Source organism: Arachis duranensis, chromosome 3 (genome assembly GCF_000817695.3).
Source record: "Arachis duranensis cultivar V14167 chromosome 3, aradu.V14167.gnm2.J7QH, whole genome shotgun sequence".
Taxonomy (NCBI): Eukaryota; Viridiplantae; Streptophyta; class Magnoliopsida; order Fabales; family Fabaceae; genus Arachis; species Arachis duranensis.
Window position 1 is genome coordinate 118,994,725 of NC_029774.3, and position 17,523 is coordinate 119,012,247.

General features: G+C 32.2%; 1 protein-coding gene across 1 annotated transcript; it reads left to right on the top strand.

Moving 5' to 3' along the window:
- Nucleotides 1-14,367: 14,367 nt before the first annotated feature.
- On the top strand, nt 14,368-16,613 carry LOC107480645 (PAP-specific phosphatase HAL2-like). The gene is made up of 3 exons (XM_016100805.3): nt 14,368-14,769; nt 15,450-16,122; nt 16,203-16,613. The coding sequence occupies exons 1-3, from the start codon at nt 14,424-14,426 to the stop codon at nt 16,504-16,506; spliced, it is 1,323 nt and encodes a 440-aa protein (XP_015956291.1). The 5' UTR covers nt 14,368-14,423; the 3' UTR covers nt 16,507-16,613.
- The last annotated feature ends 910 nt before the right edge of the window (nt 16,614-17,523 follow it).

Genomic DNA, 17,523 nt, shown 5'->3' on the forward strand with positions numbered 1-17,523 from the left:
AAAAAAAAAAAAAAAAAAAAGAGGGATTGAAGACACAGCAAGTTGCAGTTGAAAGATTGAAATGCGATTATTGTTAGGATACATTTAGATTTATTGTTTAAGCAAAACATATATCCATACATTTCATTCGCAGTGAGAAGAGATTACAAACTAAACTAGGCCAATCCATGGAGTAAAGAAAACTAACTGATGATGAATTGGCAGCTATGTACAGAAACAAGTGGTCCCTCATCAAGAAGAATCGACACAGGGAACGATGATGGAGGAGAGAACGGAGAAGAGCGAGTGATACAAAGAGACAACTATGGCCACCTTCACTTGGCCCCTCTTTGGAATCAGACGCGCCGCTTGATGATGATCGCTCATCCTAACATCTCTTCTTCTCACCACCGCCACTTCCATTTTCGGATCGTCTTTATCATGTAACTCGCCACCTTATATATTACTACAACACTTGCTTCACCTTCTGCTTATTTACAATACTGCCCCCGTATTTTCCGCTTAATTACTTTTGTACTTTTCTGAATGAAGCAGCGGTTGCCGTCTTACTTTCTCTGCCAGCTGTCTCTATACCCTTTATTTATCTATATCTTTTATTTCTCAATCTGCTAGTATTTCTTCTCTCTATATATTAGTTAATCGTATTGTTATTGAATTAGTTTTAAACAAATTGTTGTATGTGTTTATTTGCAAAACTCAAATTTCCTTATAAAGATAATTTGGGATTTGTGAATCGTGATTCCTTGTCCTTCCTAATATATAAATAATCTTTTTTGGATACAAAAAATAAAACAAGTACACTAGTTCTCGTACTGGTTTGTCCTGTTAGAATGGGACAAAACAACTACAAATAAGAGATCAAATTAAGGGGGAAAAATTAAATGAAAAAGTATAGGTAATCAATAATATTTTTTAACAATATGTGAATAATGTAAATTAATAGGATTAAAAGAATAAATTAAATATATAATTTAATTAATAATATTAAATTAGAGTATAATATATTTTTATTTGATTAATGATTATTCATGTTATTCAAAATGATCATTATTTACCTAGCGCTCTCCTAATTAAATTATAGCAAATCCTTTATATACGATAAGTAAGGTCAACAATAGTCAGTTATCGGCGTTACATACGGCTATGGATTTGTATTATCATGCATAATATATACGGAGTATAGTTAGCTTTAATAATCAATTGTCAACACTAGTTAATCTTTTCTCAAAGTTTCGAAAAGGCAGTCAATGAGTCAATAGTCATAATACACTGGGTTTTCATAAGACTACTAGTGGTAGTGGCTACAATTTTAACCAAAACTGAGGGAAAAAATTGCGTACACACCGACATGAAGGGTTTCAAAATGTAGCAGGCACATTCCGTTCTAGTGTGAACTGAAAAAAAAAAAGTAAATAAATAAAATTGTAACGCGACCTTTTTGTTGTTAAGGTTGATTGAAATCTAGTACATCATTTGTGGCTCTGGAAATCTGAATGTCTTCAAAGATATACAAAGTGTGAACATGAAATTCGATAAAAACGTACCATTCCATTGAAAAATAGTCAAGGGCATCTTACCATTCACAAANAAATTTAATAAAAAAAATAAAAACATATTTTGGATAACTACTATTCGTCTGCTTTTAGTGTTATTTTGGACTTAGCATCGGTGATGGGTAGCTAGGTACTACTACTTACCACCACAACTATATTTCGCATTCGAGAAATCAATTTAAAGTGGTTGGGGATAAAATTATTCGTTTGTTTAAATAAATATTAAAAACTTAAATTTTATTTTATATAAATTAATTTAATTAACTAATAATAAATATTTAAATAAAATTTTAATTCGCCATGAATTAATATTTCACCCATTAAATCATGGGATATCTAATGAGGAAGGGTTAAAGATATTAAAATGATCACAATAATGCACTTAAAGATTAAATAGTATAAATATCGTTATCATGACTTTATTTTCTGGTCCCCAACGCCGGCTATATTTAAAAGCCCAGCAGCCTGTTTTTGTTTAACGTAGCGTAATAACTATAAATTCAATAAGTAATTTTAAATTTCGGAAGTTTCAGATAAGCATAAGCCTTTTGCAACTTGCACTGTAATGATAATCATACCTATCATTTTTTATTTTTTTCCTTTTGACATTAAAATCACGTGGACGATTCCTTCATTAGAAAATTAATGGTAATGGGTTCTAATTTTAGAGAACCTCAAACATATATATATTTCCGTATCCTTTTTTGTCGCTTAGTTTAAGGGCCTACCAACCACTAACAATAAAGTATTTTTCATAAAATATACCAAAATAAAAAAATATATTTTTCATAAGATTAATTAATTAAAAATCCAAAGCCCCGGGTGCAAGCCAACTAATATATTCAAAACAGCGACGAACATGTTAGATCTTATTATGATTTATTGGCTTGTAAATTAATTAGAGGTTCTCAGCTATTAATCCTTAATTCTTTACGTTGTTTAGTGCTGATATGATTGCCTGCTTGTTCAAAGCCACAGTAATTATCGATTAATTAATTACAACTATCTACTACGAGTTTGACTTTTGTGGTAGCAAAACAGCGAATTTTTCAATTGGTTTAAGAAATGCAAAATGTTAGTGTGTGACTAGATCCAAAGAAAACAAATCTAAACTCCATATGATTATTATTAAATAAATGAACTCGAACACAAAGTGGTAGCTTTCACTCTTAATTCTTAAATAGTCTTTTATATAATTTTTTCACGCATAGTTTTGCAGTGCAATGAATCTTGAAATGAAAATGCCGTAGACAGTAGATACAATGTACAAGAAGAAACGTACGTACCCTAATATTTAAAGGGCATTGGTTTAATCATGTCGGATTGTGTTGAGGGAAGAATAGATACGGATAATTAAAATATCAGTTCTGCGTGTTAGAGAATTAATTAGGAAGATAGGTAACTAAAGCCAACTAATTAAAAATAGAAGGTTTATTATAAAAATATATATATTTTTTATTATTTTAATTTTTTAAATTTTAAATTAAAAAATACAAAAAATTGGCTTAAGTTGACACTTTTTTTAAAATATAGTACTAATAGTACTTAAACATTATAATAACTTGAGGGACAGTTGTTAATCTCAATTATTGCCAAATTAATCGATATTTAAGATTACTTGTTGCTTAGGCGATTACTATTTGGAGTTTAGAAAATAAAGATTGATGGGAGAAGTTGCAGAAACATGTAGATTGGATTGGATTGGATTGGATTAACAATAGATTTACATAAGACTAATATTGATACATAGCAGAAGGGATTGTACAAAAAAGAAGAGGAGACAACAAAATTGAGTGGCGGTGGCGCATGTGTTAAGTTAACGGGGAAAGTGAGAAGGTGAGGAAGTGGATCTGGCGGAGTTGGAGGTGCGAGAGAAGATGGAAGCAACGGAGTTTGCGAGTCCCACCACAATTCCCATCTTGACTTGTCCCCTCTTTGGTATTGGACGCCCACTCAACCTCCTTCTGTTGTTTGGAATTTTCTTCATCATTGATCCTGCCATTCTTAATTCACAAGAAGAAGCTAAGTAGATGCTTTGTGATAACTGACGAGTGATGAGCAGCTCTGCCCTTTGACGTCTCCTTATATAGACGCTTCACCCTGGCCCCAGGGTTAGGATTGGAATTACAAGGGCTGCCACTGCATGATTTGACGGTTTTGACCTTCTCTTATTTTGCTGCCACGTCACCCACTATGCTCTTCCTGCTTTCACGGGGACGGAAAGCCAATTTTGAATCGGGGAGGATTCATGCACCAACAATCGCCTAATTTTTGTCATCACTCCGCTACAGAACCAATTTCAGATATTTTAATTAAATGATATAAATTGATAACTATGATTTTACGCACATCATTATTAGTCAACAAAAAATTAAGAGACTTTTAATTTCTTATTTTTATAACAGGGAATTAACACATTTTTGTCTCACAGTCTTGTATTACACACATACCCGAGCAATATTAAAAATAGTAAGTGTCAACAATCTTATTCATTTGTTTTGACTCGAATCAACATTTTGCTTGAGTTCTGCTTGTATTAGTAAACAAACAATTATTCCAATTTAATCTCAAAATATTTTTTTTAAGACAAAGCAACTTAATTTTAAAAAAAAATTCTCACTGTTTAATGGAACATTTCAAATTTTCATTTCTCAAACAATTTTCTAAAGATCGTAACTCTTTTTCTTTCTTTCTTTCTTTATTTCTTTTACTTCTTAAAACAGATATTATGTATCCCCACAACCACAAGGCATCACTTTATGCCCCCACATTACTATCACCATAGTCAAAATCTATGGTCCCATTTAATTTGAAATTATTGGACTCATTAAACAAGTCTTAGTCTAGTCTTATCTTAAAATGTTACATTGTCCACAGACATTTTCCATCACCAATTGGTCCCCTCCGATCCAGATACTATGAATGTTCTGATTTCATGCTTCACATTTCACGCAAACAACGATTCAAAACTTGAACACATCATGCCCAAAGTTTCTCACAAATTTGTTTAGGATATTATTGTTTAAGCAGTAAATATCTTTAATAAGTGTTTTATTTGTTAAAATTTTCGAATCACTTGTTATGTTTAATTTAACTTAACTAAAATTAGAGAATGATCTTCAAAGAAGTATCTCTGTTATATCGTACCCCGGGTTAGGTTAAAGAAACTTAAGAGACCCCAAATTAAATTAGTTAATGTTTTTGGCATGTTTTCATTCAGAATCCAATGATATTATTGTTTTGTGCTATGTTGCATATTGTTCACGTGGAAAATCTTGCTTGCTTCTGCTTTTGAATAAAGGAATATGAATCTGTCCACAAATTAAAAGTAGTAAAGCTCCACTGCCCCTAACTTATTAGCAATGCTTTATTATGCTTTCTAAAAGCTCAGAGATACCTATATTATTCATCTGACAACCCAAACGTGACAGCACAAAATAAAGTGGCTGGATATATTCAATGTTTTAGTTTAGTGGTCAATAATTCAAGTATTAATTAGATACTGTTTAATTTGCCTAAGAAATATGCCACCTCGAACAAGTGGGGGAAGCTGCCTTAATTAATAGAAAAGAAAACAACTACATGAAATTAAATTATCCAAGATATCTTGCATTGTATTGTATGTATGTAGACAAAAACGGCAATGGGGGCTCACTTTGATTATGATTTATGATAAATAGATTTAATTGTACTATAAGGATATACATAGTGGACACACTACTGGACAAGTTATTTGAATATGCAGCCTAAAGATTGTGTAGCCAAGGTTCTCTGATTTTGGGATCTTCTAAGTTATTCTCATGATAAGGACAAGAAACACCAAGCAATCAGTGTGGAAATATTTAGTACCAAAAAAAATTAACAAAAAACAGTGAGAATTTATTTTATTTAGCATTTTTTAATTATTATAATAATTAATAAATATTAAATAAAATAAATTTTAATTTTTTTTTTTTATCTTTCTAGTATTACTGCATTCAGAGATGATCTAATTAGATATCATGATTGAAGTTTGGTAAACAACTCAGTAGTTAGCTCATATATACCTAAGGCCATTTACTTTGATATACAAGATAAATATGTATCTAACGACTAACCCTATATAGTCAAAAGTCAAAAGTCAAAACCGATGATAAATCAACGCTCGATAGGAAATACCTAACACAATATAATACTACTATTTATGTTTATTAATGATCACTCAAGAATATTTAGGTTTACCCAAAAACAGAGAGTGATTTAAATATGTATGTGAATCCGATCAAATAATGATAACATAGAATATAATTTTTTACACTATCAATGTACGAACAAACGAAATTTTAACTTATTCTTGAGATTTTCATTTTATTATATATGGTATTGGTACGTCTTCATTTTTATGCATCTATCAAGTAATTTTTTTTGTTAGTAGATCTTCTATGGTTTGGCTGAGAAATATATTTGAGTATACCATTAGAAGTGTTCAAAACTTCAAATGTAAAGGGATCCAAATTAAACAACTCATATAATCTAATTTAAATCGAAAATCGATTAAAATCGCACTAATTTAAATTTGATTGAATTTTATTTTTTATAAATTATTGGATCAGCTCGAATTTTGAATCTAAATCTCATAATCGATCCAATCCAATCTAAACCACATAACGTGCTATAATATTATTATTTTATTATTATATTTACAATTATACTTATAACATGTTTAATTTATTATACATTTTTATATTATTCATATATTATTATATATTTAATAAATATTTATGTTCAGAAGGTGATTTATTTATTTATTTTAACTAACCTATAATTTTATTTTTATTGTTATGTTATCGATTAGTGTTCAAATCAACTGAATTTTTTATTCAAAACTAATCCAAACTGTACCGCAAATACTCCCTAGTCCCTTAACCACCACTTCTATTCATACAAATTTAGAAAGTTGATAAGTTTATTTATGGAATTATGGATGAATGAAATTGATTTTGTACTACAAGACTGCATTTGTTTTTGAGAATATGACAAGATAAGACATTGAGTACAAGATACAAATGACAGAAATACAAAATTTTGTGTTTTAGTGATAAACTAGAACAAATTATGAAAATCTAATTTATTCTCATTTTTTTCATTCAAAAAATTTGAAAAGAAAAATATAATAATAAAAAATATAATTATGAAAAATTAACAAGAATAACTATAAAAAATAAAAAATAAGTCATGTCCCTTGATAGTATTTATGTGTCCTTTTTGTCAAGATGAACACAAAATATACTAATTCAATATCTCTGCTCATATTTTATTTGTCAAATATGATTTTGTGTTTGTGTGTTCTGTTTTAATGTTCTATCTCTATAAATAAATGCAACACAAAAAATAAGTAAATTATCATTTTTATCAATGAAAATTCTGAATTTTGACAAATATAGTCATAAATGAAACTAAGTTTTATAAATAAAATTAATTTCTTTCATTCATACTTTATATTCTTTTTTTTTGGACAGGGACCTGGGCCAACAGCTCAGCCCAGGTCTAGAACAGGGATCCATGTCACAACCTGACCCGCAATCCCTCTGTGTTTCCCCACCTTTGTCGTGGGAGAGAAGTTGAAACTGCCAGGCTACACAGCAGCTTTCTCTCTTCAACAACTAGAGCGTTGATGGTGGCGACACTGCCGAAGTGAATTCCCAGAAGTGTGTTCGCATCTGGGCCGCCTTCACACCGCCGCGTCCGTGCCAGCAGCCAAGACATCATCAACGAAGCCTTCCATCGCTCTCCACCCATGGCTGCTCGCGTCCGACCTATCAGATCATATCAAAAGCGAACCCCTGCCTTATGGCCATTGCCTCTGTCAATGTTGTCTTGGATTTGATTGCTTGAACGAGCTTTAAGTTGTCAAATTCTATTAGAGTTCTGCCCATTTGTAGATTGTTCACTATGATTAATGCTTGTCAAAATATAACCTTCTTTTCAGCTTCTTAATAGTACTATCTCTAGCTCTAGTCTCCATAAGAAATACTATTGCAGGCTTTAGTTGTTTGCACATGCTGTGCAGTTCAGAAACTATTGCAGGGGCCGCTACCCCACGACAGTTCTAACTTATAATACTCATGGTTGAGTTGGGGGCTTGTATAGGCCCGCCTCCTCAGCCATTGAGTCTTTCCAGTCTTCTCTGATCCTTGACTCTTCCTCATGCGCTCTACCTTCTATTAGGCCTCTGCTCCATTTGTTCTTCTTGTTGGTTCCCCACATCTGCATAGCTTTCTCTTCTTTTTCCAAATAGTTTCGAATCTGCTCCTGTTGGTCCTCTTCCCTTCTTTTTTTAAGCTTCAAATTTTTCTCCATTCTTTGAACAAGTTCTGTTTTGTATTCTCTAGCCACTATAATTGCGTTGCCATTTTGCTGCTCTATTTCCTCTTCTTCTTCTGCTAGTTCAACATAATAGAAGCCTCCATCACTCTCTGTGACTATTTGCTTGCTCCTCTATTCTGATCCTTGTTTCTTTTGGTTTGAACTGTTTGATTTGCCCATCAATGTCCATGTTATTCTTATTCTGGGCCCCTTCTTCATCTTCTCTTTCTTTATTTCTCTTCCTTTTTTTTCTGCCATGTTTTGTTGAACTCCTTCAATAGTTGTCCAATAGTGAGGTTCCTTTCTTCTTCAGTTGGCCCACTTTTAATTTGTTGTCTGTTTCTATTGGGCCTTTAGTTTGTGAAAGCCCATGCCCCGCTATTTGTGCTGCATATTCTTCTCATGCTTGGCCCACCTTTCTCTATGTACTTCTTAGGGTTTTTGTTACTGTCCTCCCCTTTTTCATGTACTTTATCTAATTCCCTGACCTCATTTACGCTTCCCATTGCTACTGACTCACTGGCTTGCTGCTTTTGTGGTATGACCTTCTCCTTTTTCCTTTCTTTGTGGTTTGCTGTCCCATCATCTACCTTGAAGATAAAGTTGTACTTCTCACCATTCTTTCCTTCATCATCAGCCCCTTTCTCTTGAACTTGCACTTCTTGTATTGCCACCTGTCTCTCTCTCATTTGTTCATGTGAATTTACTAATCTGTCCCAAGATTTGGCAGAGGCATTGGCTTGAGAACTTCTCACACCTCCTAAACTTGACTCTCCTCTGTCCTTTTGTGATTGTCTTTTCAGCCACTCTCTCCCTTGCCAGCTTCTTTCATGCGCCTCCAACAACTCCTCCACCCAATTGTTTTGTTCCTCCTTTCTCCTCCTAATTCCTGCCTTTCTTGCCTCATTCTCTATCGACTTCAGTCCCTGAGTTGTGAGTTCAGGTCCATATCTAGGCATTTCTGGATTTACCAATGACCTCACTAACTCCTCTGTACATGCTCTCTTGTCATGCACAATTCTCCCACACTTATAACAATAATCATACAATTTTTCATATTTGAATTTCGCCCATGAGTGATTTCCATCATTTCTTCTGAACTAGAAACCCGTTTTCAGAGCTATTTGAACGTTTATCTCCACTCTGACCCTCAAAAATGATCTAAGCATGTTTCCTTCAACAAAAGGATCCTCAACACCTATCACTCTCCCTACTATTGCTCCTATTTTCTCAGCGTTTTTAATATTAATTTTATCATAAGGTAATCCATGTATCTGGACCCAAATAGGAAGCTGATTGTATTTTACCTTATCAATGGACAGGTTTGAGCTCCACCATTACAGACTCAGCATATGCCCTTCGATTCTCCATGGCCCACCACTATACGCTCTTCTAACTTCCTCCGGACTTTTGAAGTTTAAGATAAAGGAGTTTGGTCCTGCATTGGTGATCACCAGCCCCTGCGGATCTCCTCACATGAACCGTGACCGTATTTAGCACTTTTTCCGTCAACATCCGGCCTACTAGTTTCTGATCTGTATTGTCTCCATGTTGAGCTGGAGATTCCTCCGGTTCCAAAACATCCCCTTCCATGCTTGGATTTTCTGTAACTTCCATGACTTGCCTGTTTGAGTTATTTCCCTTCTTTTGCTTTGTCTCTCTTTGTTATTTGTGATTATCTTCAAGTTGGTATCTGAACTAGGCTTGAGAAAAATTATGATCAGATTTCCGCTTGTCGAAGCAGTGTATCTCCACTTATGGAGAGCGTGAGGCTCCACTTCTTGGAGAAGTTAGGCTCCGTTTGGTTGATGTATTTGATGAGACATAGACACAGAGACACAGACATTAAAGACATGGACATAAAATATTTGTGTCTATGTATTGTGTTTGGCAAAAATAAAAAATAAGACACATATATTTAAAAAAGACTGAATTATCCTTCATTCAACCACAAGTTTTACCACTATTACAATACATCTATTATCCCAAACAATGCATGCCATCACCATTAAATTTTTATTTCTTCTAATAATTTTTTATTTCTTCTAATACCATCTTAAATTATCATTTAAATATTAAATATATAATTGTTCTTGAAAAAAAATAGAAAATTAAAGTTCAGATTAATCAAAATTTAAATAAATAAAAAAATTAAATGTACAAATTTTTTTTGAAAAAAATAGAAAAGTAAATTTAGTTGTAGAATCTAAAAGAGAAAGAAAAAAAAAGATTTGGGAAGATAAGAAGACAAATTTTAAAAACTCAATAAGGGTAAAAGAGTAAAAAATTAGTGTCTCACAAGTTGTGTCTCAGTGTCTCACCAAATTGGAGGTACACAAATTTAGTGTCTCCATGTCCATCCGTGTCCTCCCGTGTCCTTCGAAAATCTGTGTCTCACCAAACCAAACAGCAGACATGTGTCACCGTGTACCACTGTGTCTATGTCTCAGTGTCTATGTCTTAGTAACCAAACACTACCTTAGCGTTCAAGATTGTTCCTGTCCTTGTGCTTTGAGTTGGGTCAATGGGTGTTCATTGTTTTTTTATATTCTTTTTGTTTTTCGCATATCATCGTATACTTATTTTTTGTAGTGCTGTGAGGAAAACCCAATAAATTTCAAGCATAATCTTGTTACTGCAATAATATTGGGTTAATTAGCATGCCATTATCTCATGTCAACCTTATACATGTAACTTTGCTTTTTTTTTTTTGGACATTATGTAACGTAGCTTTAACTTACCATTCTTGGATCCACCCAAAAGAAAAATGTTTTCCCTTTTGGGCTTCGGCCCCCTATGTCAAACTTTGTTTCCCTTTATGTACCAAGAAAAAACTAGTTGAAGAACCCGTGCTATCGGTGCAAGGAGTGAACTAGAAAAAAAAAAAACAGAGAATAGATGAGATCACTTTTTGCATATGGTTCACGTCATAGAGGAACAGCTAGATATTAAGTACATCTAATTTATCCATAAAAAAGTAAGAATGGCTTCACATCAATATTATAATTGAACCCACCCGCAATTAAGGGCCAGCACTCCAAAATGATCAAGTTTTGTTTTCTTTTTCAGAATGGCACTTTTATGTGAGCTTTCTTGTCTTCAGTTATTTTCTTGCATTCAGACGTACACATTGTACACGCAATATATTCTGTTCAATCAAATTATTAGTGTTCATCATTATAACAAATTGAATCTAAGCATATCATTCATCCTTAAATATTTTTTATTAAGTAAAGAGAACTATACATCGTAATTTTTCATTTTCTTATATTATATATATACAATTGAGATTTTAAAAAAATAACCTATGCTATTAATTAAGTGAATTATATTTTTCTTTTAAATTTTCAAATAAACTGAATATATATTTTTACAAAAAGAAAAACAAAAAGTCAAAATCTATCAATAAATGTTACACTTCTTACTAGTATTATTAAGTCAGTCGCTTACTACTATAAACGAAAAATGTTAAACCCATGAAATAAAAATTATTTATACACTAAATATTCTTAATATTCGTATAAAAATATGATTGTTATTAATTAATTATATATTTAAATTATTTTTTAATTAATAAAAAATATATATTTAGTTATAAAAAATATTAATATTACAACATTGTTTATTATAAAAGATGTATATGAGTGGAATTGAATTTTAAATGTGACACTTGTTATATAAACACCAACATACTTGCATAACCAATCATATTTATTTTGAATCATAGGGGTGTATGCAGCTCGGTCCGATTCGAAGATTCGGCTCGGCCCCAAACACTTTAGGGGCTAATTTAGTGTGATTTTATTGAGTTTAGTACTGGGTAAGGGTTTTAAAAATAGACTCGATTATTATTTTGGGTCAGGTCTGGATCATAGTTCGGACCACCCGAACTTGACCCGGTGACTCGATTATCATACATAATTAATATTTTGTATTATTAGCGATGGATGATGGCTATTCTCATGTGAAATTTAAATATTGTAAACCTTAATATTTTGTGTTATTAGTCATTATAGAATTATAAGTTGATGTTTTATGTTTAAAATGCATAAGACTTTAGACTATTACATAATATTATATTGTATTATTTGTATTGATTTAAATATTTGGTTTTATTAGACAATATTAGTATTAATTATGGTTATACTTTAATTTTAGAGAAAGGTTAGTTCTTGTTATATTTTTTTAAGTAAATTTCACTATGTGAATTGTGAAATAATGGTTGGAGATTAGGTGATTTTTATATGCTAAAGATTTGGTTTTCACCTAGTTTTTATCCGATTTTTATCCAATCCGAAAGTATGTAAATTTTATCGGATCTATGATCGAGTTAGGGTTTAAAAATTAGGTCCGGTCTATATTTCAGATCGAATCTAAATTAAACCAAATTCGATGTGGCCCGACTCATGTACACCCCTGTTGAATCATATGAACAAGGTTACTGAAACTCATGGCACATGTCTATGTCATTCACACACAAAAGGATAGTGTTAGATGGATATATCATACTTTTTGAATTAATTAACACTTGATTATGGCTTAATAAAAATGAATGATGTGTTGCATATGTTCTCACTGCTTTAGTGATGGTTACCGCCAATTTGTCATGACTCATGAGGCAGTACAATAATTGACCCAATTGGTAATTCTTCTGTTACAATTTCTATTATTAAAAGAGATTTTGTTTAGGAAGTTTCATAAGTTATTTATTTGAATTTTTTATTTATGAAAAGTAGTAATATTAATGTAGTATAATTTTTAAAATTAAATTATAATTTTTTTTGTTGATGTCCATGTCTCAATAAGATATGAACATAGTGACATATGTCTGCTGTTTAATTTGGTGAGACACAAATTTTTGATGGACACAGGAGAACATGAATAGATACGAAGACATTAAATTTGTGTACTTCCAATTTGATAAGACATTCAAACACAACTTGTGAGACATTAATTTTTTACTTTTTTATCCTTATTCAATTTTTAAATTTTCAAAATTTATCCTCTTATCTCCCCAAATATTTCTTTTTACTTCTTCTTTTAGATTCTACAACTAAATTTGTTCTCCTATTTTCTTCAAAAAAAATATATATACATTTAATTTTTTATTTATTTAAATTTTAGTTAATCTTTGATAAATTTTGGACTTTTATTTTTTATTTATTTTTTTAAAATTGTATATTTAATATTTGAATGATAATTTGAAATGATATTAAAAAAAAATAAAAATATGAGAAGAAACAAAAATTTAATGGTGATGACATGTAGTGTTTGAAGTGACGAATGTGCAGTAGTGTTGATAAAATTTGTGATTGAATAAAGGATAATTCAATCTTTTTCAAATATTTATGTCTTATTCATTATTTTTACCAAACACAATATATAAACACAAATATTTTATATTTATGTTTTTAATGTCTATATTTTTATGTTTATGTCTCATTCTATATATCAACCAAACTTATTATCATGGCACATGTCTATGTCATTCACACACAAAAGAATAGTGTTAGATGGATATATCATACTTTTTGAATTAATTAACACTTGATTATGGCTTAATTAAAATGAATGATGTGTTGCGTATGTTCTCACTGCTTTAGTGATGGTTATCGCCAATTTGTCATGAGGCAGTACAATAATTGACCCAATTGGCTAATTCATCTGTTATAATTTCTATTACTAAAAGAGATTCTGTGTTTGGGAAGCTTCATAAGTTATTTTTCTGAATTTTTTATTTATAAAAAATAATAATATTAATGTAGTACAATTTTTAAAATTAAATTATAATTTTTTAAAAAGCTATTTAAGTGTATATAAATATTTATTATTTAAATTATTTTTTTTTTAAAAATTTAATTAAACTGTTTATTCAAACTAAGCCGAATAGAATGTAATAGAGGAATTAAATGATTAACCCTATGACTCAAAACACCCATTGGGGGATAGTGAGAGTAAATAAAAATTAATCATATATAATTCCTTTTAAGGTTTAATATATTTGCAAATTGCTTGAATGTTTATGAAAGAGACATTTGTTTTGAAAAAGGGAGAATACATACACTATGTATAGATGAAAACAAGTTTAGTTATTATTTTTGGCAAGAGTAATTGTTTATTCTAAGAACAACTAACCAAATAGTGACGATGATGAGCTCATCATGATTCGAGGATCACCCTTTGTTCCCTGCTCCAAATAAAGGGGAGGGTAAAATTATACTTGAGGATAAACTAACATGAATGATTCTAATCTAGGTAATGATTGAAATTTGAGAAGATTACAATTCACACTAGACCTGTTTACTATTTAAGAGAAGATTTATACTCAATGATGGAGTATGAACAAGTTTGCTGTCTTAAATATAATTTTTAATATTAATGTCATGAAGGTTGAATAAAAACAGCCTTCTTATTGAAAAAATTACTAAGAGCAAATGTAAACATCATAGAAGCAACGAGAATATATATAATACTCTATGGTTACTCCATAAATAATCAAATTCAATAATATTGGTACTACCAAAGATGCCTTTATATTGTTACCCCTTGTGTGCAAACTTGCCATATACCTTGAAACATGACACATTCACACACACCCTTGTAGAGCCTTCATCAACTTCTTCCTTATTGTCCTTCCTCCATCATAAACACCCTCACAATCTATCTAGGCACCTCAGTTTTGCGTCAAAATTCGACGAAATTTACTCTTCTCATGCCATGGAGGAGGACAGGAAAATGTTTGGTCTTGTCTCATCTGAACAAGAGGAATGTTATTCTAAGGAGTTGGGTGTTGCTGTTAGAGCAGTGCACATGGCATGCTGCCTCTCTCACAAGCTGGATTATAATTCTACACATGATTATGAAATTGCAGGTCAATGTTCCTCAACTGCATAATTGTTGAACCTTATGTGTTCTACAAAATTGTCATGTGTATATATATAATGCTAGACACATATCGACTCATATTTCAAAAATAACATGTACAGATAACACAACTCTTTGTTTTTATGACATTTTATACTTTTATATCTCTCCAAAAGCTTATTTTAGGGAATTTTCTATTAAAAGAAACATGGGTTATGTTAGATTATATTGGAACAATTTTGGAGTATAGAGGTGTGCGGTAACATATTTTAGTAAATAAATAGTGTACGGACATAGTCCCTGTGCTAAGATTCATGGTTTCCAGTAAAATTATAACAAGTGGCCTCTTCACTTGTGGGACATCATCATCAAAATAAATACTTATATATATATTCTAAAGTTCTTTTAAGTCAATGAAATGTTAGTTTTGGAGGATTTCAAGGGTTATACAATAATCATGATGGAATTGTACAAGTTAGCTGGTCTTATTGGTTGATTGAACTGCTTCCAAGGTCTTCCATGTTGAAGAAATCAATTGTTTATCCTATGATCTTGGACATGTTATTATACATAAGACTAGTGATCTTTGTTCCAACTTCCAACTTGAATTCATAGTGGTTATTCATGATCTAATATACTCAAATAATTCAGTCATGTTAAAGTACTTCATTATGTTATTTGAAACAGATTGGAGTGTCCAAGCAATTGTGAGTTGGATATTCTCCCGGTGTTTAGGGAATGAAAACTTCTCAATTCTAGTCAAAGATGATGTCAAAACTCTCACCAAAACTGATGCATCTGGTTTGTTAGAATCTGTTGTCAAAACAGTTGACGAAATTCTAGCTGAATCGCCTCGATTTGGAATCCAAGAAACAAAATCACCTCTTGGAACTTCAGAGATTATTGACATGATCAAAAGTCACTGCAACAACTCCGTTGGGGGTCTGTCTGGAAAATTCTGGACACTTAGTCCTGGTGATCAGCATGCTGTAGCTCTATCACTCATAGAGGATGGAGAAGTGGTTCTTGGAGTTCTTGGTTGTCCTAACTACCCTATAAAAAAGGAATGGTCTAGTTATCCTTACAGCTATCTTAGGATCATGTCTAAGTTGGCTCCTCCAACACATGAATCTTGGAACAAAGGGTGTGTGGTTTATGCCAAAAGAGGAAGTGGCAAGGCTTGGAAGCAACCACTTCTTCTCCATGCTCATGACAAGTTTGTGTGGCCAAACCATGCAAAGCAAGTTTGTTTCTCTTCCATTGAGGATCCTTCATTGGCCACTTTCTGTGAAACAGTTGAGAAAGCTAATCCAATAAGTCACTCTTTTACTCAAGGACTAGCTCACACTGTTGGTCTCAGGTGCATATATTTTGATTCATTCCATTATCATTATTAGATACTCTCAACATTACTTTCATAATAACTCAATATTTATGCAGGAAGCAACCATTAAAAGTATATAGCATGGCAAAATATGCAGCAATTGCTCATGGGGATGCTGAGGCTTTCATGAAGTTTGCAAAGGCAGGTTACAAGGAAAGAATATGGGACCATGCTGCTGGTTTTATCATCATGCAGGAGGCAGGTGGCATGGTAACAGATGCTAGAGGGAGTCCCCTAAACTTCTCAAAAGGATTAGATATAGAAGGCATTGATCGTGGTATAGTTGCTTCTTGTGGAGCCACATTGCATGAGAAGATCATTGATGCTATTGATGCTAGCTGGACCTCCTCTTGCCTTTAAAAGACTGTTTTTTTTTTTATATGCATGCATGTTGTGACTTGTGATCATGTGAATAATATTATTAATCTTTTGTTTTCTGTTAATTATATGCAGTTCCTTATAGTAGAGATTCCCCTGTATCAACTTCAATTATGTTACTGCTGAATCATTAGTATTGGTATCCTGAAAACTACTAGTGTATGGCATTGTATGAAAAATAAAAAGTTAAGTAACATTTAATAAGGCATGATTCCTACTCCCAAGACTGAAAATGAAGTATTGCAACAACATCATTTGATATAATAAATGAGAGTATGCCATGGTTAATTACTGTCATATAAACAAATCTCTTGTTTCCACAAGGGAAACTGCACAGCTGTATGTATTCAATTATGCTGCTTCCATTGTGCAAAACAAGCATGTCATGTGTGTCATTAATTCCACACCCAATATATATATTGCAAGATTGACTATGCTGCTTTAATTTACATAAATTATATAATAACACAGAGAATGAAGTAAGATAATAAGTTGAGTCTTCAATAAGACAGTTTAAACTTTAAAAAAAGAGAAACGTTTCTGTTTTGGCCAGAGGAGGGTTTGACATGCCCGGGTGCCCGGGTTTGGAATCGACATTGTAGGAGGATATGGAGGTCCAAATGGAGGGTATTCAAGGGGTGGTGTAGTAAGGACAACTGTTGTCTTCAAAGACAGAGATCCTTGTTACCAGAAGAAGGTCGCATGTCCAGCTAGGTGCTTTTACTATTTCAGCCATTCTGGCAGGGGGTACGGTGGCGGAGGTGGTGGCAGCGGCTGCACCATTGATTGCAAGAACAAGTGCACTGCTTATTGTTGAGGGAAGCTTCTAGTCCTCCACGCCTTACTATACTAGTGTCTGAAACTCATTAGTAAATAAAAGTTGTTATATATTATCCATGTTGATCGGAATGGAGTTTGTTCAGCTGCTATTATTCATTTGCAATGATGCATTTCATTTTATTTGGCACGCCTGATATCACTTATCTCTTTGTACATTCA